This window comes from Delphinus delphis, chromosome 11 (genome assembly GCF_949987515.2).
Source record: "Delphinus delphis chromosome 11, mDelDel1.2, whole genome shotgun sequence".
NCBI classification, from domain to species: domain Eukaryota; kingdom Metazoa; phylum Chordata; class Mammalia; order Artiodactyla; family Delphinidae; genus Delphinus; species Delphinus delphis.
This window is the reverse complement of record NC_082693.1, coordinates 60,660,150-60,686,219: the sequence shown is the minus strand read 5'-3', so window position 1 is coordinate 60,686,219 and position 26,070 is coordinate 60,660,150. Positions and strand designations below refer to the sequence as shown.

The 26,070-nt window shown below is 35.6% G+C and overlaps 1 protein-coding gene across 3 annotated transcripts in view; it reads left to right on the top strand.

Annotated features, from left to right (window-relative positions):
• Positions 1 to 26,070, top strand: part of OSBPL8 (oxysterol binding protein like 8) — a 193,744-nt gene that overhangs the window by 106,437 nt on the left and 61,237 nt on the right. For 2 of the 3 annotated variants that reach the window (XM_060025286.2, XM_060025287.1), the window contains one exon: positions 25,485 to 25,555. In XM_060025286.2, coding sequence (XP_059881269.1) covers positions 25,485 to 25,555 — 71 coding nt within the window. Of the gene's footprint in view, positions 1 to 17,574; positions 17,758 to 25,484; positions 25,556 to 26,070 lie in introns of those variants that run through there. The other variant, XM_060025288.1, reaches the window with a different exon arrangement.

Below are 26,070 nucleotides of genomic sequence, written 5' to 3'. Positions count from 1 at the left end.
GAACCATATGGGGACTTCCCTGGTGATCCAGTGGTTAAGACTCCACCCTTCCACTGCAGTGGGCATGGGTTCAATCTCTGGTCAGGGAACTAAGATCCTGCATGCTGCGTGGCCAGAAATTAAAAAAAAAAAATTTAATTAAAAAAAAAGGAACTATATATGCGGAACTAAACCCAAGGAATACATGTGCATTTGAACCTAATTTAGATAACAAGATCCTGGCCTTACAGCCAGTGCTGTAATAGGATGACATTTTGATTAGGGGAAGGGCATTGAGTATATTTGGCATGTGGAAGGAATGTAAATTAGGTGGACAGTGGTATATTTCATTTTCAAAGATGACTGCAACAACATCTTTCATCTCACATGCCCTTTTTCTATGTGTCCTTACAACTTGCCCATCAAGAAATGGAGTCTATTCCTCTTCCACCCCTACCTCTGTTTAGTTCTAGGCTGGCCATGTCTGTTGGCCAGTCTATTGGCTATGACCAATAGAATGTAGTAGAAGTGACATTCTAGGACTTTTGAGACCAGGCATTAAAAAGATCTGGTAACTTCTATTTTTGTATATTGGAGGAAGTCAGCTTCCATGTAAAAGTCTCACCATCCACATACTACCAGCTGTATGAAAGCCCAAATTGGCCAACCCCTAGCTGTTCTAGTCACCTAGCTAAAGGACCAGACATGTGAGTGAGGAAAGCATATTGGGATTTCCAGCAGATGCTATGTGGATTAGAGACAAGCAGTCCCCATCTGCCCCCCTCCCCCAGTTTGCCAAAATTGTGGAACTATGAGCAAAGAATTTTAGTGTTTTAAACCACTACGTTTTGAGTGGTTTATTGTACAATAGATAACTGTAAGAGTAGGCAACACAAAATGATTAGAATTGCATTTATAAATTTGGAAGAATACAGTATATGAGAGAGGACTCATTACTAGACTGTACCGTCCAGGCGAGGTGAATACAGCCTGGATGAGAGTGACAGTTGCGTGAGTTTTAAAAAAAAGTGGAGAAATATATAGAGGAAAATTTCTCAGAGATTAGTGATTGACTGGATTGGGGGGCGACAGAGGAAAAAGAGAGGGAGGACTCAGCAATGACTCCTTGGTATTTTGCTTGGGAAATTAGTTCAGCAGTTTACCAAGATAGGGAACTATGGAGGAAGACCATGTTTGGGGGAAAGATGCTGAGAACTCCAATTTTGGACATGGTGAGTTTGAAGGACTTTATCCATGTGGAGCTGTTGAGGAGGAAATTGGCTTTATGGGTTTAGAATTTAACAGATACTTACGCACTAGAAATGTAGATTTGGAAGTCATCAGCTTAAATAGAGTAATTGAAGACAGTTACAACAATTGTGTAGATCAGTTTAGTGATTCTCAGACAGTACAGTTTTTTTTTTTAATGAAATAGAATAGGATCAAAAGATCAGAGCTTACTTAATCTGATCTGTGAAATTGTTATCTGATACTCACATGTGTACACACACACACTTGATGTAAAATATATTTCTCGTTGCGAGCTGTGAAAAGTTTGGAAAGAATTGTAGTTTGAGAAAAGAAAGGAGTTGGAATACAGTCCTAAGAAGTGTCAGCATTTGAGGATCTGTTGGAGAAGGAATTGGCAGAGAAGATTTGTAAAGGAATGTTATATCCCAGGAGAATGAAACAGGGTTTTATGAAGGAAGGGGAGTGACCTACAGTTTTATATATAACTCAAAAGTAAAGCCAATTAAGACAACTGAAAAATTATCCATTGACAAGATATCTTTGATAACTTTTGTGAAATCAGTTTTGGAAACAGTGATGAAGCTAGATGGCAATAGGATGAGGAATAAGAAAGATAAGAAATTGGGGACAGTTAAGATAGCAAACTCTTAGGAATTGTGCCTTTGAAGGGGAGGAATATGTAGGGTAGATAGAAAAAGAACATGGGACAAAAAGGAGATTTGTTTTAAGTTGAGATATTTGAGCATGTTCAGACATTGACAGGAGAAAGTCAGTAGAGAGAAATACTATAGTAGAAAGGAGAATTAATAGGGCAGGTTCTCAGAGAAGGCATCAGAGATGGGATCCATTGTGAAGATTAAGGGATCCACTGGACTAGGAATACAGCTAGAAAGTGGAGCAACCATGATAGTGGGATTGCCAAGTAGCGTTTAGGTTGGTATCAGTCGGACCTAGTATGGGATTTTCTTCTGTAACGTTAGGCCTTGCTTGGTGTACGCAACCAAAGAATGGTGGCAGAGTGAGTGTGGGATGCTGGCAAGGGAGTGGAGTTTGGTGGATGAGCTTGGTGGACTGCTTTGGTGGCAGGGTAGGATCTGTAGGAGGAAATGCCAGGATCAGTAGACGGCTTGGAAGCATTGTGTTAAGTGGCTGTAGGGGCAAGGGCTCTCTTATAGACAAATACTGAACTGATAAAATAATTGCAGGTTAGTGTAAAAGGAAGAGAGTTGTTGAGCGTAAATAAATTTTGTCATATATATATATATATATATATATATATATATATATATATATATATAAAATAAGTATATATTCCACCATGCCTCGCATAGTACCTGCAACATAGTAGGTACTTTTATGTTTAATAAGTGAATATGTGAATAAATATCGTTATTGAGTACCTGTTATGTGCTGGTTCCTGCCACTGTGAAGCTTATGGGCTCATTTTTTAATGAATAAATGCAATTTTGGAGGTGATCTTCATGTGCTGGAAGCCCCTTCTCTAACACGAACCTCACGTGTCATATTGTTCCTGTGTTTGCTAACGAGAGAGAGTGGATGACCAGGCAGACAGACAGATTGATTGATTGATTCATTCACTCATTCATTCATTCAATATGACATTCGTTTTGCTGATATTTGCTGGACTCATACTAATAGCTACCATTTATTGAGCACTTACTGAGTTTGGCCATTATACTAAAAGGTTTATATTTCGAATTATATTTCACTTTTGGAACAACCCCACAAGATATAGGCACAGTTACTATGTCTGCTTTACATGCGAGGCAGTTGAGGATTAGGGATGTTAAGAAATTTGTTCAAATTCACAAAACTAGTATGTGTCAGAGGCAGGTTTCAAATTCGGGACTGTCAAAGCCCCTAGTCTTTAACTATTCAACTATACTGGAGTGAATTACAGATCAGCTATTTTCTTTTTCTGTTTTATACATGGTATGGTGATAGAAATTTATGTTCTGCGAGTGCTTTAGAATGGCAAAGATTCTCACTGTTCCTGTTTTCTGGCTGAGTCTCCTTTATACATATTGATTCATACCAATTTAATGTGGGTCACTTTCCCTTAAAAACAACTTAAGTTTATTTTTTTGCACTGTGGTTTCCTTCCATCATTTTAGGATTTTTTTTCTTTTTTTTTTGGAGGAACTAAGGAGACTCTGGCTCTCCTCACTAAAGCCCACCACACACATCAATATAATCTTTCATTTGTTATCTGTTTAGATTATGATGATGAATTATTTGGATTATTCCAAAAATTGTGTATTTGCCAGATTTTTTTCCCTGTTTGAAGACTAAGTACCAGTTCAAAGTAGTTTTAACTTAAGTATGATTACAATCTCTTAAGTAGAATTTGTTTTAGGCTGACTTGTTTGAATGTAATGTATTTCAGTTTTTTATCAAGAAAGAAAGACTTGTAGATTAATTAGGCTTGTTGTCTCCCTTTTCCCTGTACTTTTGAATAAGGACAATGCTAAGGCAGCCTAGAGACTAAATTATAGCTCATCTCACAGACAGATGCTCTATTCCCTCTAGATCACGTTTGAGATTATTATCAAAGCTTGATGAGTTACTAAATTTTATCTTGTAGCTACCCTTTCTTTCTCTGGTCATAAAAAGCTATTTTCACAGTTTTATTTTTTAAAAACCATCTTTCAATTGTAGTGCTTTGTGAGAGAATGTAAAATGTTGCTGTGCCAAAACTTATATGAATCCATTTCAAACTAACTTTTGTGTTTAAAATTTAAAAACTTTGAAAACTAAAGGTTTTACCTGCTCAATCAGTTTTATCAAAGTTAATTTAGGCCGTGTTTGGCTTATCTAGGCTTGAATTAAAATGTCTACACTTAGTATTGTGTTTCTCTTATCCTTTAGTAAATTCTCTTAAACCTGTGAAGTCCCTTCACCTTGAATGCTCTGGCAGCATTAAACATGGAGTGATGGGTCTATATCAAATACTTCTAATTTAACAGAAAACTTTAAAGGGGGATTTTCTTTAACAGGGAGTGTACTATTGTGAAGATATCATACCAGATTTCCCAGGGTGACAATTTTAGACATTGTTAATAAAATCTCAGGTGACTAATTCTGAGTACCTTCAGTAGAGTGGCTCACAGACCAAAGGAGACCTAGAAGTCAGTTTCCTCCCTGAAACGAAGCAATTCCTCCTTCCTTGGCAAGACATTTCTAGGGTCAATTCTGAACATATATGAGATCATACACACATTAACAAGTATGTTCTTGAATACATGTGTTATATTTCATGAAAATTGTTTTACCTAAAAGAAAACTTGAATTTATTCCCCACCCCCACTCTCTTTTTTCCCCTAGATGTTGTGCTATGGTAGATTGTTTTCTTTAGAAATAGTATAAATTAGAGATTATGTTGATTTTCTTCTAAGTTTCTGAGCCCTCAATAAGTTAGATTTCTGAAGTTATTTCGTAAGACACGGTTGTTTTCTGTTTTGAAATTCCTTGTGTTTGGGGAGTTGCTTCATAGAGCTATGAAAGTACCTATTAAGTAATGAAAGAGAATATAATATTTGGCAAGTTAAGGAAATAAGAATAAAATATTTTTCTAAATCTCTCTTGTGAAATGTTGCAATATCTGTATTCTTCGGCTGTTCCTACATGGGAAACTGAAATACTTTGAAATCATTTATTGAAAAGTGAGAATGAATAATTCAGCTTTGTTTTAAGCATCTTTACAAAGATGAGAGAGTCTGTCTTACGCTTGCCAGTCCTTACTAATTGCTTCTTTAACAAAGCAGTAAGATGAACATTAAGAACGCTAAAGGATGCTTTTCTCCCTGTAAACATATACATTCATATACTCCTTCCCCCCCCAATTTATTTATTTATTAAGATAACAGTGAAGGATTGTCACAAAATACCTGCACTAGTTTCTCAGCTCTTTTCTGGTGGGATTTCCACCCCCCAATTGTTTTCATAGTCAGAGAGGTTGACATCTCCCTCTTAGCCAGAATGGTAAAAGAGTTTCATTTGTAGAGTTAGCTGCTACAATTTTCCTTTTCCTTATTTGAGGCATGTGGAGGCAAGCTTTCTGTATTTTTAATGAGTATATAGCAAGATAATATCAGTTTAATTTACCAAGTAATATTTGCATAATTTCTGAGAGAAGATAAACAGTAGTTTCATAGAAACTTTTCTGTTTCCATTTCTTTGTGGTAACTTTGAACATATATTAAATTTTATTTAAGGATGAAACACTGGAAGTTTAGCAAACTCATCTTTTTCCAGGTGGAGGAAGGATGTTTGTAACAGAAGGACAAATACCACCTGGGGAGTACAGGATTTTCCAAGGGTCTCCTCTATCAAGCCAGCCTTTATTTAGCCTGCTTGGTACCTACTTCTGTACTAGAGAGCAAGAACAAACAAAAAATGATATTCCTAGCTTCTGCCTTCAAGAGTTTAATTTGTGATTGCGAAGTTTAGGGACAAGAAGTAGGGAAACATAAGAAACATGTAGCTGAACTTTCACTTCCAGTAACATGGCAAACTAAATGTTCAGAGAAAACCTTCTTAGTAAGAACATCAGAATGCTGGACATGGTGTTTTAAAAATTTATTTTTAGAGTGTGACTGACCTGTCGGTAAAGTAAGGGAGTTAGTAAGAGTTATTGAGAGAAGAGAGCCAATTTAAAAAATAACCACTTAAAATAACAGAAAATAAGGTACATAGCAATAAATCTAACAAGAGATGTGAAATACCTTTAAGTAGAAAAGTATAATACTAAGAGTATGTATTCTCAATAAATGGAGAGACATACCATGTTTCTGATAGGAAAATTCAGTGTTATTAGCATGTCACTTCTCAGATTGATTTTGTGTGTTCGATGTGTTTTGAATTCATATCTCAACAGGATTTTTTTCATGTACTTGATAAGGTGGTCTGTAACTCTTTGGGAGAGCAAAGGGCAAAGAAGAGTCAAGACATTCCTGAAGAAGCAGAGCCAGACAAGGATCAGGGCTTACTTAGTACTTAACAATGCTCTAGCAAATAAGATAGGTGGTATTCATGCTGATAGAGACAATGAGATGAATGAAACACAACAGAGACTTTGAAATAGACTCAAGCATATATAGAAACTCAGTTTATGACATATTACTCAATAAACTGTTTGGGGGAAATTAGTTATCTGTATGAGAAAAAATGAAAATAGATCTCTTCTACTAAATACAAAATCAACCCCAGATTAAATGTGAAAGATAAAGCTATTAAACTTTACAAAACATAGAAAAATATTTTTATATCCTTAAGGTAAAGAAGGATTTAACAAGACGCACGCACACACACACACACACACACACACACACACACACACACACCCCTCTCAAACTGAAGATTGACCCATTCTACCTTGTTGAGGTTAAGAATATCTGTTTATCTAAAGATACCACAAAAATAGTGAAGAAACAAATTGCTATGCATATAACTGACAATGAATTAATAGCTAGGAAAAATAAAATACTCCTATGTATCAACCCAAAAGACCAAAACCCACTAGAAAAATATACAAAAGACATGAATAGCTATTTACAGAAGAGACAACACAAAAGGCCAGTAAGTGTGAAAGGATGTTTAACATTAGGAAATTGGCAAAAGTGAATTAATACTACAGTGGATTTCCATTTTATACCCACGAGATTTAAAGTCCAACAAGTGCAAGTGTCAGTGGGGACGTGAAACAACAGGAACTCTCATTTACTAGTAGTGAATGCTTATGTTGGTGATTTTGGAAAATAGTTTGGCATATTACATAGTAAAGTGGAAGATGAGCATATTCCTTAGTGTATCCTAGACCTAGTGAAACTCTCACAAATGTGTACCAGCAAATTGTCTGTAATAGAAAAAAAAAAAGAAATGGGGAAAACCCAAATGTCTATCATCAGTGGAATGAATAAATATCATAGTTATATTCATACAGTAGAATACTATGCAACAATGAAATGAGTGATTTAAAGCTACAGGCATCAGTGTGGAAGCGTATACAAAACAAAGTTCATGCAGTATGATGACATTTATGTACAGTTTAAAAATAAGTAAAATGAATGAATGCATGGGACCTCCCTGGCAGTTAAGTGGTCCCACTGTAGGGGGCATAGGTTCTGGTTGGGGAACTAAGGTTCTGCATGCCGCATGGTGTGGCAAAAAAAAAAAAAAAAAAAAGAGAGAGAGAGAGAAAGAAAGAAAAAGAAAAAAAATGAATCAAGGGACTTCCCTAGCAGTCCAGTGGTTAAGACTGCACACTTCAGTGCAGGGAGCATGCGTTCGATCCCTGGTTGGGGAAGTAATATCCTGCAAGCCGCGCCACACAGCCAAAAAAGAGAATCAATGCATTGTGTAGTGATAGGTACATGATAGAACAATAGAAGGAGTAAAATAGAATTTGGGATAATGGTTAACTCTGATTAGAAGGGAGGTGTGTACAATCAAGCATACATGGGAGCCATCAAAGACACTTGAAATGCTCTCTTTCTTAAGTTAGTGGTCATTACCTATGTTTTCATTTTTATTAATAATGTTTAAAATGTACACATGTTATATTCACTCTTGTGTATACGTCCTTAGAATAAATGCATCTCTCTTTTTTTAATGGTATAGTCTGTGGGCTAGTGCTGGTGGTTCTTTCCTAGTTCTGTAAGTAGATGAGAAAAATAAATACACTATTACGATTTTTCACTAAGTGGAATTCCTTCAGTGTAAAGGACTGTCTTTATTATGAGATTATAGTCTTCCTGCTGTATGATATTTAATATCCCTTTGTGAATTGATGAAGACTGTGAATTATAGGTTTAAAAAAATACTATGTCTTATCAAGATGAGAACCCTGATAGCAGTGCTACCGTTTTGGGGGGAAATTTTACTGGTCCCCAAATTCAAACTCTGTGAACCATCATAGGTTTATGTCATTTGCCTATGTGAGGAGTTTGTGGGTATAGGGTAAAAAGATAAGGAAATCCTTGTATTTTGGGTAGAGTAATGGACCATGAAGTTAGTTAGATATGTGGTTACAACTGTGGAATCAAAATAGCTTCTTCAGGACCTTGTTAGGCTCATCATTAGGAAATTTCTGGAGTGTGCCAGCCTATTTAATTTATATCCAACTCCAAAGCTTGCATAGAGTTGGATTCAGTCTCTGATGGGTAAGTAAAAAGATGTGAGCATTAGCACCAATATTTGAACATCAGCTAAGAGAGGGAATGGAGAGATCAGTATCCATTCTTGCCGTCCTAAAACAAGCAATATTGTCTTAGAACTTGGTTCCCATGCTTGGAGAGAAGAGCTGGAAGACTAGTTACTTGTGGAATACTAACATATTTAAATGGGTACAGTGGGGAGTGGGATTTTCTTTATCTGTTACGTTTTGAGAACTCAGTTGTATGGAAGGAAAGAGTGTAGTAGCTTTTTTCTAACATGATACTTGCACAGCTTTCTAGTGGAAGAATTTTTGAAACAGATTTTTTAAAAGTTTTTAATTAAGTCCCTGATTTACAAACTGTCCCTACGTGTGAAATATGATCTAGTTGAGTGGTCTCTGTCCTATAGGCTCCCCTTTCTTCTTCACTATCATTAAGATTTTTCTCATTTTACCCCTTCCCACTGCAGACCCTATTGTAGCCTGGGATCATGTTTTTTATCCCCCATCTTTGAGTCTCGCCTTACCACAAAATGGTTTGATGCTGGCATCTGTGTTGGCAGGCTTAGGGAAAGCAGAAAGAGGAGACAGGGGGGAAAGTAAACACTACTCTCACGGCTGGATTCTAATCTTGACTCTATTGCTTGTTTACTGTGTGACTTTGAGCCTATGTGCCTCAGAGCTTGATTACCTGCAAAACCAGGATACTACTCCTTTTGTATGTCATATTGTTGTTCTTTGAATCTATTGAGAACATATGTGAAAACACTTTTGAAAGCTTATCACTATATAATTATTAGGTAGTATTATGATGGGTACATTCATAGGTACTCTTAGTACATTTTCAGTTACATTCTTGTGAACAGTCTTAGAAAGAAACCTAAGCACTTCATTTAACATTTACTTTGTGGAAATAGACTCTCCGAGTTTCAATCAACTTTTAATGAACATGTACTCACATATGTTGAAAGCTCAGTAAGAGCAGAAATTAGGGACTGTTATGTTCATAACTCTCTTGTGCTTAACATAATTCCTAACACAAAGTAGGTGCTTATTAAATTTTTATTGAATGAATGAATATCTAATATACAAATATAATTACAAAGAACTTTTCATCCAAAGGAAAGTACTGTCTTACACTTATTGCTGTGAATATCGATATATAGACAAGAATGCTATCCAGTCTAAAATTATACTAAGCCATCCTTTTAATTTTGTATGTGCATTTACATGTGCTGTTAAGTTGAGAACGTATTTAACGCTGAGAAGCTACAGTTATTTTCTGAGGTAATGTGGGATAATAAGATTGCTTTGTATAATTTTCAAGCCATATAATCATCAATGAAATTTTACTAATTACAGCTAAGAAATTAATTGTCATATTGGAGGATGGAAATTGACTGAGAACTTTATTGTTGTGTTTTATATTTTAAAGCAAAGGTCATTATCAACCATCTTAATTTATATGTTCTTTGAAAGGTTATTAATAGACTTTTTTGCTAACCCTGTGCTGCTTAAATAATAGTAAATAGCTATATTATTTTTTAAATTTCATGCTCTATAAGGAAACTTACTGCTGAATTTGTATAGTACCACCTTCAGATATTTAGTTCATTTTTTAGGGCAGTGGTTCTCTTCATGTTTGGACATAATACTTTCTTAAATTCTTATTGGTTGATTTTTGTTTTCAGTATTTTGATCTTTTTCCAACTCTTCTTGCTGCTTTAAGGATTTTAAAATCTCTTAAAGCCTAAGTTTATTATCTTGGGATTCAAGATAAAGTATATAGCTCTTAACAATACTTTCATCATAATTTAAATCAATATATTTTATCATGAGTGTGCATATGGAACTTTATAGAGTTTAGATGGATTTTCCAACTACCAAATTAGATGATTCCAGAATATCAGCTATGTTTGCTTCATCTGTTTTTAAAATAAAGATGGTCTGGAATTTGTCCAGGGAACTCATTGGAGTTCTGTTATTACAGTGAGATGCCTTCTCCAGTCCTAATCTTTTGGCTCTATAGAAAGTAGTTGAAGCTGGGCATTTTCTTTGGGCATATAGCAGGAACATCTAAAGATCTTCTTATTATGGCCTTTTGTGGTTTTTTTCCTCTGCTCAAATGTCTGCCATTTTAATATGGAAAGAGTCCCTAGACCAAAGATAATATATGTAGTTGGTCTCTAGTGGCAAGGAGATATTAGTTCTTTTTAGTGTTAGGGAATTTCAAAAGGAATAATATCATTTATGTCAGTGTTTTCCTATTTTGACAGTGATCCATGTAAGAAATACATTTTATGTCACTACCCAAAACATAATGTGTGTGTGTGTAGTTATATAAAAAGTCTTAAATGATTGATGAAACAACTCGCCTTTTAATATCAGAGTATGATGCACTCTAATATTTCCTATCTTGGCTTATTCTGTTTCATTTTTTTAAATGCTATTTGTGAGTCACTAAATTGATTTTCAACTTACCAATGAGTGGTAACTTGAATTTTGAGAAGCATGTTCAAAATAAGTAAGTTTATCCATAGGTCAAAATCTATTTCTAATATAAGTGTTTCACATGACTTTCAAAACTATTATGATGATCTTACAACATTCTTGTTTTGTAATTTTTCTTGTTTTCATACATAGATAATGTAGTGTAAAATGAGAGAGATGATAAATTCAAATGTTAACCCAGATATGTTTGAAGAATGTTCAGCTTTGCTATAAGTTTTACAGTAGTTGAATCTAGCCAGCGAGGCACAGTAAATGTGATTATGCTGCAGGTCTTTAAAAAAAATTTTTTTTATTTAATTTTTTTTTTTTTTTTTTTTTTTGGGCTGCGTTTGGGTCCTTCGTTGCTGCATGGCTTTCTCTCTAGTTGTGGCGAGCGGGGGCTACTCTTTGCTGCGGTGCACGGGCTTCTCATTGTGGTGGCTTCTCTTGTTGAGCACAGGCTCTGGGTACGCGGGCTTCAGTAGTTGCAGCATGCAGCCTCAGTAGTTTTGGCGTGTGGGCTTCAATAGTTGCAGTGCGTGGGCTCAGTAATTGTTGCTCACGGGCTTAATTGCTCTGTGGCATGTGGGATCTTCCCAGACTAGGGATCGAACCCATGTCCCCTGCATTGGCAGGCGGATTCTTAACCACTGTGCCACCAGGGAAGTCCTAAAGATTTTTTATTGAAGTATAGTTGATTTGCAATGCTGTGTTAGTTTTGGTATAGTGCAGCAAAGTGATTCAGCTATACATATATATATAGGTTTGTATCTGCTAATCCCAAACTCCTAATTTATCCCTTCCCCACCCCCTTTCCCATTTGGTAACCATAAGTTTGTTTTCTATGTCTGTGAGTCTATTTCTGTTTTTGTAAATAAGTTCATTTGTGTCATATTCTTATAAGTGATATCATATGATTTTTGTCTTTCTTTATCTGACTTACTTAGTATGATAATCTCTAGGTCCATCCATGTTGCTGCAAATGGCATTATTTCATTCTTTTTTATGGCTAAGTAGTGTTCCATTGTGTATATACACCACATCTTCTTTATCCATTCATCTGTCGATGGACATTTAGCTTGCTTCCATGTCTTGGCTATTGTAAATTGTGCTGCTATGAACATAGGAGTGTGTGTATCTTTTCAAATTAGCGTTTTCTCTGGATATATGCCTACAAGTGGGATTGCTGGATCATATGGCAATTCTCTTTTTAGTTTTTTAAGGAACCTCCATACTGTTTTCCATAGTGTCTGCACCAATTTACATTCTCAGCAACAGTGTAGGAGGGTTCTCTTTTCTCCACACCCTCTCCAGCATTTGTTATTTGTAGACTTTTTAATGATGGCCATTCTGGCCAGTGTGAGGTGATACCTCATTGTAGTTTTGATTTGCATTTCTTTAGTAATTAGCAATGTTGAGCATCTTTTCATGTGCCTATTGGCCATTTGTATGTCTTCTTTGCTCTTCTACCTATTTTATTATTGGGTTTTTGTTGTTGTTGTTATTGAGTTCTATGAGCTGTTTGTATGTTTTGGAAATTAGGCCCTTGTCAGTCATAACGATTCCCAGGAAAAGATAAGCTGAATAGAGTCTCTGGGTTATAGTTTGGCTTTGATTTCTTTGAGAGTTTAACAGGAATCTCTTCTTTGGAAAGCACTGGGCAAGTGAGCCCTGGGATACATAGGGTTCATCATAGCTTGCAGTTCAGGTACTAGATACCTTACAGTAATATGGTCATGAAAGGTATTTTCTGCCTTTTAGTTCACCATGTCCTACCAAGAATAGGTAGAAAATAGAACATTTAAATTTAAAACTTTTGCTTTGTGAAAGAAAGTGACAAGAGAATGAGCTCACAAGCCAAAGACTGGGAGAAAATATTTACAAAAGGCACACCTAGAAAGGACTTATCCAATGATATACAAAGAGTTCTAACAATAAGAAAACAACTCGATTAAAAAATGGGCCAAAGACCTTAACAGACACCTCACCAGAGAAGATATACAGATAGCAAGTAAGCATATGAAAAGATGTTCCATGTCATATGTCATCAGGGAAGTACAAATTAAAACAACAAGATATAACCACTGCACGCCTATTAGGATGGCCAAAATCTGGAACATTGACATCGTGAAATGCTGGCAAGGATGTGGAACAGCAGGAACGCTCGTTCATTGTTGGTGGAACTGCACAACGGTACAATCATTTCAGAGGACAGTTTGGAGGTTTCTTACAAAACTAAATCATATTCTTACCATATGGTCAAGCAGTCACACTGCTTGATATTTATCCAAAGGGGTTGAGAATTTATGTCCTCACAAAACCTACACAAAGATGTTTATAACAACTTTATTTTATAATTGCCAAAACTTGGAAGCAACCAAGTTTTGTCCTTCTGTAGGTGAAAGGATAAATAAACTGTGATGCATCCAGACAGTGGAATATTGTTTAGAGCTAAAAAGAAATGAGATATTGGGACTTCCCTGGTGGTCCAGTGGTTAAGAATCCACCTTCCAATGCAGGGAACGTGGGTTTGATCCCTGGTGGGGGTACTAAGATCCCATATGCTGCGGGGCAACTGGGCTCTCGCAATGCAACTACTGAGCCTGCGCACCACAACTGGAGAGCCCATGTGCCACGACTGCTGAGCCCGCGCGCTCTGGAGCCCGCATGCCACAACTAGAGAGAAGCCTGCACGCACCGCAGCGAAGAGCCCACATGCTACAACGAAAGATCCTGCGTGCGCAACTAAGACCTGACACAGCCAAAAATTAATAAATAAATTAACAAAAAAAATAAAGAAATGAGATATCAAGCCATAGAGGAACCTGAAATGCATATTGCTAAGTGAAGGAAGCCGACCTGAAAAGGCTTCAGACTGTATGATACCAGTTACCTGACATTATGGTGGAGGCAGAATTATGGACACAGTAAAGATTAGTGGTTTCCAGGAGTTAGAGAGGAGGGAGGAATGAATAGTTGAAGCACAGAAGATTTTTAGGGCAGTGAAAATCACTGTTAGGAACCTGTTAGGAACAGGGCTGCAGAGCAGGAGGTGAGCGGCAGGCGAGCGAGCGAAGCCACATCTGCCGCTCCCCCTTGCTCGCGTTACCGCCTGAGCCATCCCCCCGCCCCCCGCCCCGGTCTGTGGAAAAATTGTCTTCTGCAAAACCGGTCCCTGGTGCCAGAAAGGTTGGGTATTCTGTCCTAAAGTACGCTGTGGACTTCGGGTGATGATGATGTGTTAATACAGATTCATCAGTTGTAACAAATGTTCTACTCTGGTGTGGGAAATTTATAATGGCAGAGGCCATGCATGTGTGGAGGCAGGGGGTATATGGGAAATATCTGTACCTTCCTCTTAATGTTGCTGTGAATCTAAAACTGCTCTAAAAATAAAGTCTTTAAGAAAAAACAGTTCAACATATTTGGAGTATCCTCAGTTTATCCAGACATCAGGGGCTGGGAGAAAGAGAAAAAGCTTCATCAGCATACTGTCAAGACAAGCCAAGGTCAGAAAAGAATTTGGGCAAAGCTCAACCACAGAATTTGTCTTTTGGGTCAAAAAGAGGTAGTAGGAGATGTTTGGTGATGACAATTTTTTAAGTTCAGTATCCTGTTTCCTGTATTCCATGCATTCTTAATTTGCCATCACTTTTTGGTAGAGTATATATATATATATATATATATATATATATATATTTTTTTTTTTTTTTTTTTTTTTTTTTGCAGTATGCGGGCCTCTCACTGTTGTGGCCTCTCCCGTTGGTGGAGCACAGGCTCCGGACGCGCAGGCTCAGCGGCCATGGCTCACAGGCCCAGCCTCTCCGTGGCATGTGGGATCTTCCCAGACCGGAGCACAAATTTATTTACTTTATTTTTGGCTGCGTTGGGTCTTTATTGCTGCGCGGGCTTTCTCTAGTTGCGGCAAGCAGGGACTACTCTTCATTGCAGTGCGCGGGCTTCTCATTGCGGTGGCTTCTCTTGCTGTGGAGCACGGGCTCTAGGAGCATGGGCTTCAGCAGTTGTGGCTCTTGGGCCCTAGAGCACAGGCTCAGTAGTTGTGGCGCATGGGCTTAGTTGTTCTGCAGCATGTGGGATCTTCCTGGACCAGGGCTCGAACCCGTGTATCCTGCATTGGCAGGCGGATTCTTAACCACTACGCCACCAGGGAAGCCCTAGAGCATATATTTTTGTATAGCCTTTCTCAAGGAAGTTCCTTAGAGGGAAGTAAGGAAGGCCTGTGGAAAATAATATAGGTGAATATTTTCTCAATTCTCCCAAGTATATGGTACATGATTAGAGCCATTATAGATGCATGGGAGAAAAAAGTTAATTCATTCTGAAGAGTGGATGTTTTAGTGCATTAGGCCTATTTCTATTGTAGAACCCCAGGTGAGAATGGCTACTCTAGTAAATTCTTTAAAAACATTCATGGAAAGTAAATTTTTAAGGCCTTGCATATCTAAAAATATATTTTATCCTAATATGTAATTGATAATTTGACTGGGTATGGAATACTAAATTAGAAGTCATTTCCTTCTAATTTTGAAGGCCTTGCCTGTATTTTTGTCTTGATTTCAGTATTGTTGATGTCAGTAACTTGTCTGATTCCTGATCTTGGTGCTGTAAATTATATGCACAAGGATTCTTCGCCATGAGTAGGATTAGTTCTCAGTTTTTACCACTGCTGGTTTGTGGTTAAGCTTTCCTGAATCTGCAGGACAGTGACTACAAGTTCCTTTCATTCTCTCCACTGTCAAACTTATGTTGTTGATGTATCTTCTCCTGGATACATGCTTGTGGGATACATACCCATACCTGCTTATATTTTTTAAAAAATACTCGTTTCCTGTCATTTTTGTCAAGTTTTAGGAGGGAATACATTAGGTCAGTATCTTTTTTAACCTGGAACCGTTCTTGATTTTACATGTATATTATCCAATTTGATCCTTATAACAATCCTGTAATATAGGGAATATTATTAGCATTTTATAGATGAGGAAACAGAGACCCAGAGAAATTAAGTCAATTGCTCAAATGCATCCAGCTAGGATAGAGCTAGGATTTGGACCCAGGCAGTTTTAATTTAAAATCCTGTTTAACCATTATACTATAAATGCCTTTTTGATGTTATATTCTTCATGTCTTGAGAGCCAAGTACCATTGCATGAATTAATTATAATTATTTTTCTTCTGCCTGTATTAAATGGTAATCTATGTTTCATGGCATGGAGAAAAGAGAAAAAAAACAACCCAAAAAACAAACACACAGTGTTATAGTTGTAGGTATCAACCATAAACTGTTTTTACTACTAATTGATTTTGAAATACCTTTGTCAAAGAAATAATATGTTATGTATATATTGTTTGTTTATTTTTAAGTGTCCTTTCTTGTGAAGAGAAACAGTCTGAGACTATATGGGATGCTGTTGTATATGAGTGGAGAACCAGCCTTGAAGTGTATGCATAGTAAGGAAGGAAGCAGATCTTATACTAAGGTCTATAAAATGAACCACTAAATCAGTTGTAATTGAGTTGTTGTCTAGCTAAGGAGGTGTATTTCCAGGTTGAAAGAACTGTGATCAGAAAAAGCAGTCTAGAGGAAATAGAGAAAGTAATTGACTTAGAGTTTTTAATTTTAGTTAAGGTGTAGAGTGAGGCAAATGGATTTTAATATAAGTAGGAAAGAATTCTCTGGAGTTTTAAAGATTAGGAATAAAGAGACGACATAGTGTATCATTTTGGCTATGGGTCTTTCCTGTTAGATTTAATGATGTGGGATCATACCAGTCACTTAGTTTTAACCTAGAAAAGAAAGATATTTCCATCTGTTACTGTGATAATAAAGTTACATTTTTTTAATAAGAGAGTTTTAAGTGGAAAATACTTGTTGGTAGATTATATATTTTGAAAAGTTTAAATGTAATGAAGAGGAACTACAGCAGCTGTTTCAAAGAAACATATATTGGGGCATGCAGCATTATTAATGGTGTCCTTTTAATCTTTTCTGTTGATTGGTTTGCATTAACACTGTCTTAATGATGCATATATCCCTACTAGAGGTAAAACTTAAATGTTTGTTCTCTGCTTTAGCCGCTGGAATCCATCAGAACCGAGCGTGAAAGAATATCTTTCCTTATGAATTCTTAATCATGGCTGAAGCAAGCAGTAGATTAGATATAAATCTAGAAGCTTCAGGAAGGATAAACAGTGTTATGTGTATATCCATTTTTAAAGTAAGCAAAAACTGGAAAGGAAAGAATTGGAAGAGGTGGGAAGTGTGGCCGATACTATAAAAATGTAATGGATATGAGAAGAGGATTGCGTTTTTTGGGAAAAGAGAAACTGATCTTATTACTTCAGCCTGAATCTCTAAATATTGATCTTGCTTTGTTTTCCTAAAGCAGCAACTCAACCCAGGGCATTACTGGTTTGATAAAAAGGTGAAACGGTGGAATAGCCTTTCTTGTTTATCAGTTCATTTTTTAAAAAAACCCCAGCAGCATGACTTAGTGCCTTTTCTGCCAGTCTCTTTCTCTATCTGTTTATTGCTGATTTGACAGTCTCTGGTCCTTCTCCTTTGCTGTTAAATGTGTGTGTCCTTTGTTTGTGCTGGTGGGTTTTGCTATATTTGGATGTGAGAGAAAAGCCTGTCATTGCCATATTCGTCTAAGTAGGCTTCTGGGTGAGCATATACATTAAATAGACTTTCTAAGCCATGAAGGAAGAGAGCTCACAGCAACGTAGATTTTCTTCCTGTACTGTGGTTTCGCCTGTTTTATTTCCTCCACGAATTGATGGCCGAAAGCTGGTCCGGAATGCTTCATTTGGAGGATACAATGAACTTTCTCCTTCGTTGCCAGGTTTGTTTGTTTAATCTTGCATTCTTTTCTTAATTTCTTATAGATTTTTTATTAAAATAAACTAGATGTTTTAACATCTTAAAACTGCTTTTGTTTAAACAAAACAATTCTATAGTGAAAGGTTAGATTTTAGTAACTGCTGCTATATGGCTTGGCTTTTCCATATTTGCTTTTACAGTCTCTTTAAGCTTGAACTTGAAAACTAATGATTCAGTGAAGTATGAATCTTGAGTGCTGATAGCATAAATTTTTGCTTTAATTATTGAAATAAATATTATAACCCTTTGATAAAAATAAAGCCCTTTCTAGACTTCAGATAAAATTCTATAGATAAACCAATTGCAAATGAAACCCACATATTTAATATTGATACTTGTTAGACTATTTCAAGCAAAATAGTAACTATGTGAAAATTGATGTTTAGTTTAAACTTTAATAGCTTAAGTTCTGACTAACGTGAAGTTTTCTACCTAAATATAATTTTGGAAATGCCTTACTTTGTGTTGTTAGATGTGTTTGGGTATCATAAGTTTTTGCTTAAAAAATGTTATTTTTCTGATAGTATTTATTAAATGAAATTAGGCATTGACAGCTATGATTCGGACATTAAACACTTGGTCAATGAGATGTAGATGTAAGCTGATCTTTTATTGCTTGAAAAAGATTTATTGTAGCAAATATTTGGTTATAGATTTTAAAATATAAATAGTCTGTTTTGTTTTCAAAATATTAAGCTGCTACATAATCATATCTACTCTTTTAAGGTTGTATTTTTCTTTTAAAATAAAAATATTCTTTTAATACTCATGGTAAAGAAGTATTGACTGAAACTGGTGCTTCTTTTAATTGTTTTTTTGTTGTTGTTTTGCGGTACGCGGGCCTCTCACTGCTGTGGCCTGTCCCGTTGCGGAGCACAGGCTCTGGACGCGCAGGCCCAGCGGCCATGGCTCATGAGCCCAGCCGCTCCGCAGCACGTGGGATCTTCCCGGACCTGGGCATGAACCCGCGTCTCCTGCATTGGCAGGCGGACTCGCAACCACTGCGCCCTAATTGTTTATATATTTTTCTGACACACATTTTGTGAAATTCGAATTATATTTTCATTTTTCACACTAACCTTTATTCTTAGCTTTTGTGAATATTCATGCCGCTAGGCAGTATATGCATTCTTTTGAGATGATGAAACAACTTGTAGAAAGTGTTACTTGGGCAATTAAGTAAATTATTGTAAATTCACTGATTTCATTTTCTTTTCTAACAGGGTTTCCGAAAAGAATTGGAAACCATAGTCCTGAACTGTTGCCTAAGTAGCATAAGCTTTAAACAACATTCATAGTCCGTAATTTAGTCTTCTTAGTGTAGCATGATTACTATCATGCTTCTTTCTTAATGTTCTCAAAATGGTGTAAATTTTACTATTTGTCTATGTTCACAAGTGGCTCTGAAAATGCAACACACAGAAATGTTTTTAATGTTGTTAAATACTGTACTTATTTGCTTTTACAGTGTGACTTAGTTCCATTTCTGTATTTGTCTTTGTCTTCTTGATTTTCTTTTTTTAAGCCAGCAAGCTTGCTAGCACATGTTTGCTGACCTTCATGCCATGAGTCTGCTTAATATAAAGAATAATCAGGTTACATTACTAAACAATAGAAAACTTCCCTGTTTAGAAATTTGGTTTTTACTTCACTAGGTAATTGAAGACAGAATTGTCAGTTTCTATTCTCAAAGAAAATATTGAAGGTCATTCTAGATAGATTTGTTTGAATGGAAAAGTAAATGGTTGGCTTTGTTTTCTAATTCTTGAAATAGAGAAAATCATATTCATAGGGATGCTTCCATATTCCTCTTAATACAACCAGCAGTTTCATTACAACCAGCCATGATAAAAAGCTTTTTAAAATATGTTTTATTTTATCAGCTAAGAAGTAGAATTAGGTACTTCAAAGAAGTGGCTTTTTATGTATTTCTTTTAAGTTAGAAGTAAAAAATATAATTTTTTCTGGGACATTTTATTGATTTATCTGACATCATTAGAGAAAGAGAGGTTCTACATTAGTGATATTTAAAGATAACTTTGTTTTACCACTTTGACCACAACCCTTTTATCATTTTAGTTTTCCTTAGGAAAATCTACCCCCCCTTTTTGTTTGTTACTTCTACCTTAAGGAATAATATTGGTATGGCCTTTTTCTTTATGATGAGTTATAAAATAGAAACGGTACCCTTTGTCCATGTACCTAGAAATTAGAATAAATAAACTTTGAACAAAGATGTTTATAGACACTCTGTGTAAGCTTTAGTACATAGATAGATCTGTTTAATATGTTTTGACTTCTCGGAGATTTTTTTCTTATACAATTTCTTGATTCTTGGCTGTATTCAGTATAGTTTATGTAGCAATTCTATATTTTGTAAATACTTATTCAATCTGCATTTGTAGATATGTGTATATAATCTCATTTTAACAAGATTAAAGCAGCATAAAACTTGCTGTATTATATCTAAACATTAATGAACCAAATTTTACTGAAGTATATAAAAAGCTTATACCTTATCAATGCTGATAACACTTGTATTCTGTTAACAAATTAGAATTAGGGGCAGAGTGCTAATTTATTCAGGAATCATAGTCCATTGAATTAGTAAGAGAAAGTAAACTCTGTTTACTACTACATTATTGGAAAATATCTTCATGACCACAGATTTAGGGGAGACTTTCTTAAGACCAAAAAGCACTAACCGTTAAAAGAATGAAATTGCTAAATTTGACAACCTTAAAATCAAGAGCTATTCATCGAGGAGACCGTGCATAGAATTAAAAGACAAGCCGTAGAATGGGGAGATATTTGTAATAAATATAACTGGCAAAGAACCAATAATTGGAAAACATTAAGAATTCCTATATAAATTAAGAAAAAGGTAGACAATGAGGTTTTTTTAATGTAGATAGACAATGAGTTGTTTTTTTTTTAATGTGCAAAAGATCTGGGCTCTTCACAAAGAGAAAATTAAAATGGTAATTAACATGAGATAGTGCTCAATATCATTAGTAATCAGGGAGACACAAACTAAAATCTCATTGATTTACCATTGATACACACACCCAACAGATTGGCAAAGATATTAAAAATCTGTCAGTATTGATGTGTTACCATGGATATGGAGAAAGGAGAACTCACACACAGTGCTAGTGGAAAAATAAGCAAATTGGTAAACAATATGGTATTCTTAAAAGTTGAAGACCCACATATACTCTGACCTAGGAGTTCTGCTTCTAGGTTTAAACCCTAGAGATATTCATGGATATATATATGTCTACTAGGATACATTTCCAAGAATATTCGTATCACCAGTGTTTGTAAGAGGGACAAACTAGAAACAGCCCAAACAATGGATGGATAAATAGTGATACAGTCATGCAGTAGGATTCTAATCAGCAATGACAATGAATGAAATACCTGCTGTGACATGCTGGTAAATAATAATTGCAAAAGTCAAGGTAGTTACCTTTGAGGGAAAGAATAGATAGATTGTGATCAAGCATGGCATGGGGCAGGTGGGGAGTAGTTCTTATGGGATGTTGACAATTCTGTATTTCTTGATTTGGGTGGCGGTTATGCAAATAATCACTGTATACATTAAATTATGCCTTTACATTTTATGCATTTTTCTGAAGGTGTGCTATATTTCACCTATTTTTAAAAGCCACTACAAGTAAAAGTAGAGTCCATTTTTATTAATTTTTGGATCAGTTTATCAAACTTTGTATTTGAAAGGATGAATAAGAATTAAACCCTTCTTTTAAGGAACTCACAGTCAAGTATGTGACATGAACATGAAAACAAATAATTGAAGTACATTGTGGTAAATATGGTAGTACAAATGTACCAAGTGCTGTGTCTCAGAGGACACAGCTAACTCTATGCCTACACAATCTAAGCAAGGCTCCCAGAAGACGTTGGCCTTGGATCTTGAGACACACCCTGGCATTCTAGAAACAGCATGAATTTGAAAGTTAGACCTAAGTTTGAATTAGCTCTGATACTTTCACTTATTGACATTTGTCAAGTTACTTAATTCCTGTGAGCCTCAATTTTTTCAGTTATATAGAATATTCCTAATATTTAGCGGGGGGCATTGTTTTAAAGATTAGAAGTAGTAAATCAAGAGCTATTCATCAAGGAGACTGTGCATAGAATTAAAAGACAAGCCGTAGTCACAAGTGTCGGGCTTCCCTGGTGGCACAGTGGTTGAGAGTCCGCCTGCCGATGCAGGGGACACAGGTTCGGCCCCGGTCCGGGAGGATCCCACATGCCACGGAGCGGCTGCGCCCTTGAGCCATGGCCACTGAGCCTGCGGCGTCCTGAGCCGGTGCTCCGCAGCAGGAGAGGCCACAACAGTGAGAGGCCTGTGTACCGCAAAAACAAAAACAACAACAACAAAAAATCACAAGTGTTCCTACAAGTGGATATTGGTTGCTTTATTGTTGTTTTCATAAATATTATTATGTTAATTATCCCCATAATTATCATCATTGTTGATGAATGAATCAGAATTAGCCCAGAGCAGGATATGTTAAAGGGATATAGATTAAGTAAGAAAGGATGTCATAGCAGGAGAGGTCTAATAAACTAGAAGAATAGGGAAGGATATCTGAATTTAAAAAATTTTTTTATTGAGGCATAACTTACACATAGTTAAGTGTACAACTTTTTGAATTTTTAGTTATGTATCGATATGTGTAACCATTTCCCAGTTCCCCAGAAGACCCTCTCATGCCCACCCCAGTCAGTTCCTCCTACAACAAAGATAAACCACTGTTCCAGCCTCTCGCACCATAGATTAGGTTTGCTAGTTCCTGATCTTTATATAAATGGAATCATATGGTATATGATATGTGCTTTTTTTTTTTGATGGGGAGAGGTGGCTTTTTCTACTCATTATTCTGTTTGTTGTTTTGTGTATTGGTAATTGGTTCTTTTTCATTGCTGTGTATCATTTCATTGTGTGAATATAATGTATTCATTTATTCTACTATTAATAGTCATTTGAGTTGGCTCCAGATTTTGCTATTATGAATAAAACTGCTGTGAACATTTTTGTACCTGTCTTTTAACGAACATGGACACACTCATCTCTGTTGGGTATAGCTAGGATCAGAAGTGCTCTGTCTTAGAATATGCGTACTTTCAGCTTTAGGAGATACTGTCAAATAGTTTTCCAAAGTGACTATGCTATTTGTAGTCCCACCAGCAGTGAATAGAGTTCCGGTTGCTCTATATTCTAACATAACCTGGATTTGGATGGTCTTAGTCCTTTTGATCTTAGCCATTTGCGTGGGGATGTAGGTTTCTATCTCATGGTAGTGGTGAGGAGGCTAGTAGGAAGAGAATTTAATACCTAATATCGCTAATAAGCAAACTTGGTAAAAAGTCATGATCTGAAACTGTTCTGCATTATTGACAATGGTCAATAATGTATTGTAGGCTTCAGGATTTTATCTATAATATCACATTTTTAGGAAATAAAGGAGTAATTTTTAAGTAATTTAAAATCCCTATACATGGAAAACAAAAGTCTAAGAATTATTTTGGCTGAGCCCTTTTTGGCTTCTAACAAATGTAATACTTTCGCTGACATTTTAAGATGATTATTTTTCATGTTTTTAGGAAGCCACCTTTATCCAGTCTAAAGAAAGAGTCCTTCATGTGTTGCTTTTTGCTTTGCCTACCTTGGAATTACCCTTGAAAACTTAGTGTACAGTATGGCAATATTTTCTGTTTAAGGCTTTTGAACACTTTTATGTGGTCATTGCACTTTAAGCTACTCATTTGCTTATTTGCACTTAGCTGAAACTCAAAGTATTGGACCAGACTTAGCCTTTTGCTTTATCCGCTGTGATTTTAAATAACTTGGAAGTCATCAGGGCCAGCTTTTAAAATAATGATTTGATTTGCTAGTTTGAGGTATAGAAAATCTTTTAAAATGGGATTCATTTATTGGTCTGACATAATATACAACCTATGTTTATGAGTGCCCTTTTTTTTGTTTTTCTTGTTTAGTTTCATCTTGCTTTCGTATGTGTCCTTTTCCAACATTTGAAACTTTCTGCAAGACATATTTGCATGTTCAAAAAAAGTCTGTTCAGATTTGTAACTTCCACTTTGTTTTAATTTACTGTTCTGTTTTTAAAATAATATGTGAATGTATACACAGTGAAGTGGGCATTTTTCTTAGTCTAATAAATGGATTGACCTAGATTGAGCTGAAACCAAAACCAAACTAGAGAAATTTAAGTAAAATTCAGTTCTTAGGAGAATAAAGAAAAACATCATCTTTTTTCCATTCATAATATATACTTTTAGAAAGTCTTTGTTCTCTTGTACATCTATTTACAAGATCATTGAAATAATTTGTGTTAATTCATTAGAATTAAGAATTACTTATTACAAAATGTTTATTACTCTAAATAAATATTTTAGAATTTTTAAACTGAATTATGTAAGTTTGGTTTGCTTTACGCTAAAGTTTCAAATCCTGGTAAGTTTTCCTTTAAAATTCCATGTTAGATTTATGAAACAGGTTTCTTTTTTTCCCTCCTTGGTTTTAGGATTGCCTGATCTTCCTGCTTACCAGAGATGGAAAAAAAAAAAGAAAAAGATTCCTTCTTCATATTACAAAAAAAAAAAAATCAGCAAAATCTCTGAATTAAGAAAATGGAATGGATTTGTTTTAGCTAATATAAATCAAATACAGAATAAATGGTCTCATTGATATGCTAGAAATGATTTTTAAATGCTTCAGGCACTGATACTGATAACTTTATAAATGCTGCTTTATGAATGATTATATTTTTATATAGGCTTTTATTGGACTCAGAACAAATAGTTGTAGGGAAGAGTTAATATTACTTGTCCTCAAAAGTAGAAAGAACTTCATTAAAATGAGTACTGCCCCTCTTATGCCTGCCACACAAATCTCAGCATTAACGTTTCTCTAATTGTACCCTTACAACATTAACTTGTTAATTGCTTTTGATAGTGCTCTATTAATGTGTTACATGGTAGGAAAGATGTGTGCATATATCCCAGTGCACTCATGTTTTAGATTTATCCTTTTAGAATTTATATAACAATAGTCAGTGACAATGATAATATTAAGGGTCAATGTTAATTGAATACATACTGTCTGCAACTACTATGCTAATTGCTTTCTATGCATGCTCATTTAATTCTCACAATAAACACATTATTAGATTTTTTTTAAAGTCTGTCCTTCAATTCAGATTTATTTCCCTAGTATTCTTTTATCACCCATTCTGGAGTTGTTTTCCAGTTTGGCAAGAGGTGTGAAAAGTATGTTGGGTTGGTACTTTGTTAGAAAACAGCTAACTGAAATAAAAATTCCATGAGTCCTGAATTCATGCCAAGTGAATGAGCAGAGAAAAGAGATATTTAGCTTACGTTGATGGGTTCAGGGAAAGACACCAGTGCCTCTGTAAGTCTTGATTTATTCTAAAGAATTACTATTAGTGACATGATCCCTTAGTAGTCTTTAAACTATAATAGTTTAAAACTGTATGTTGAGTCTAGGCTTCTTGCACTGATGTATATCAAATATTGTATAGTGTATATTTGAAATTGAATAACTTATGTGCATTTGCTTTTTAATGCCTATATGTGTTCAAATGTGGTGATACTGAAATAATGACTATGTTTTTAAAGGGTTTGAAAGAGGAAAGGAAGACATTTCTCAAAACAGAGATGAATCTTCCCTTTCTATGTCAAAGAGCAAGGTAAGCATATTGTTGTCCTCAAATATGTGATCACAACATTTTTCTAATATTTAAGACGAGTGAACTAACACTGAAATCCTATCAGATTTTTGTGGGATGTTTTTATGTTGGTATATCTAAACCAGGTAGTATATATGAAAAAAGGAAAGTTCCCCTGGGGCTGATTTAGGTTCTGTTGGTTACTTGGAAATATAGCCTATTGGTAACCAGGGTTCTCTCCTGAGTGATATTGTTCTGGTATGTCTGCTATAGCAGTATATCTCAGACTGAAGTCTGAGGGTTCCATGTAGAGAATAGAGATAGTCAGGGTTCATTGGGTTTTTTCGTTTTGTTTTGTTTTTTAATTTCTAAGTGTTTTGGGCTCATTCAAATGACAATCAAAACACGTACAGTTTACCAGTTAAAGGCCAAACATCTCTTGCTATAATAGTGTGCAATTGACAGGCACTTTCTTAGAATAAGACATAGTTCCCTAAATTAGTAATTTTCAAATGAGATACTTGTACATATTCTTA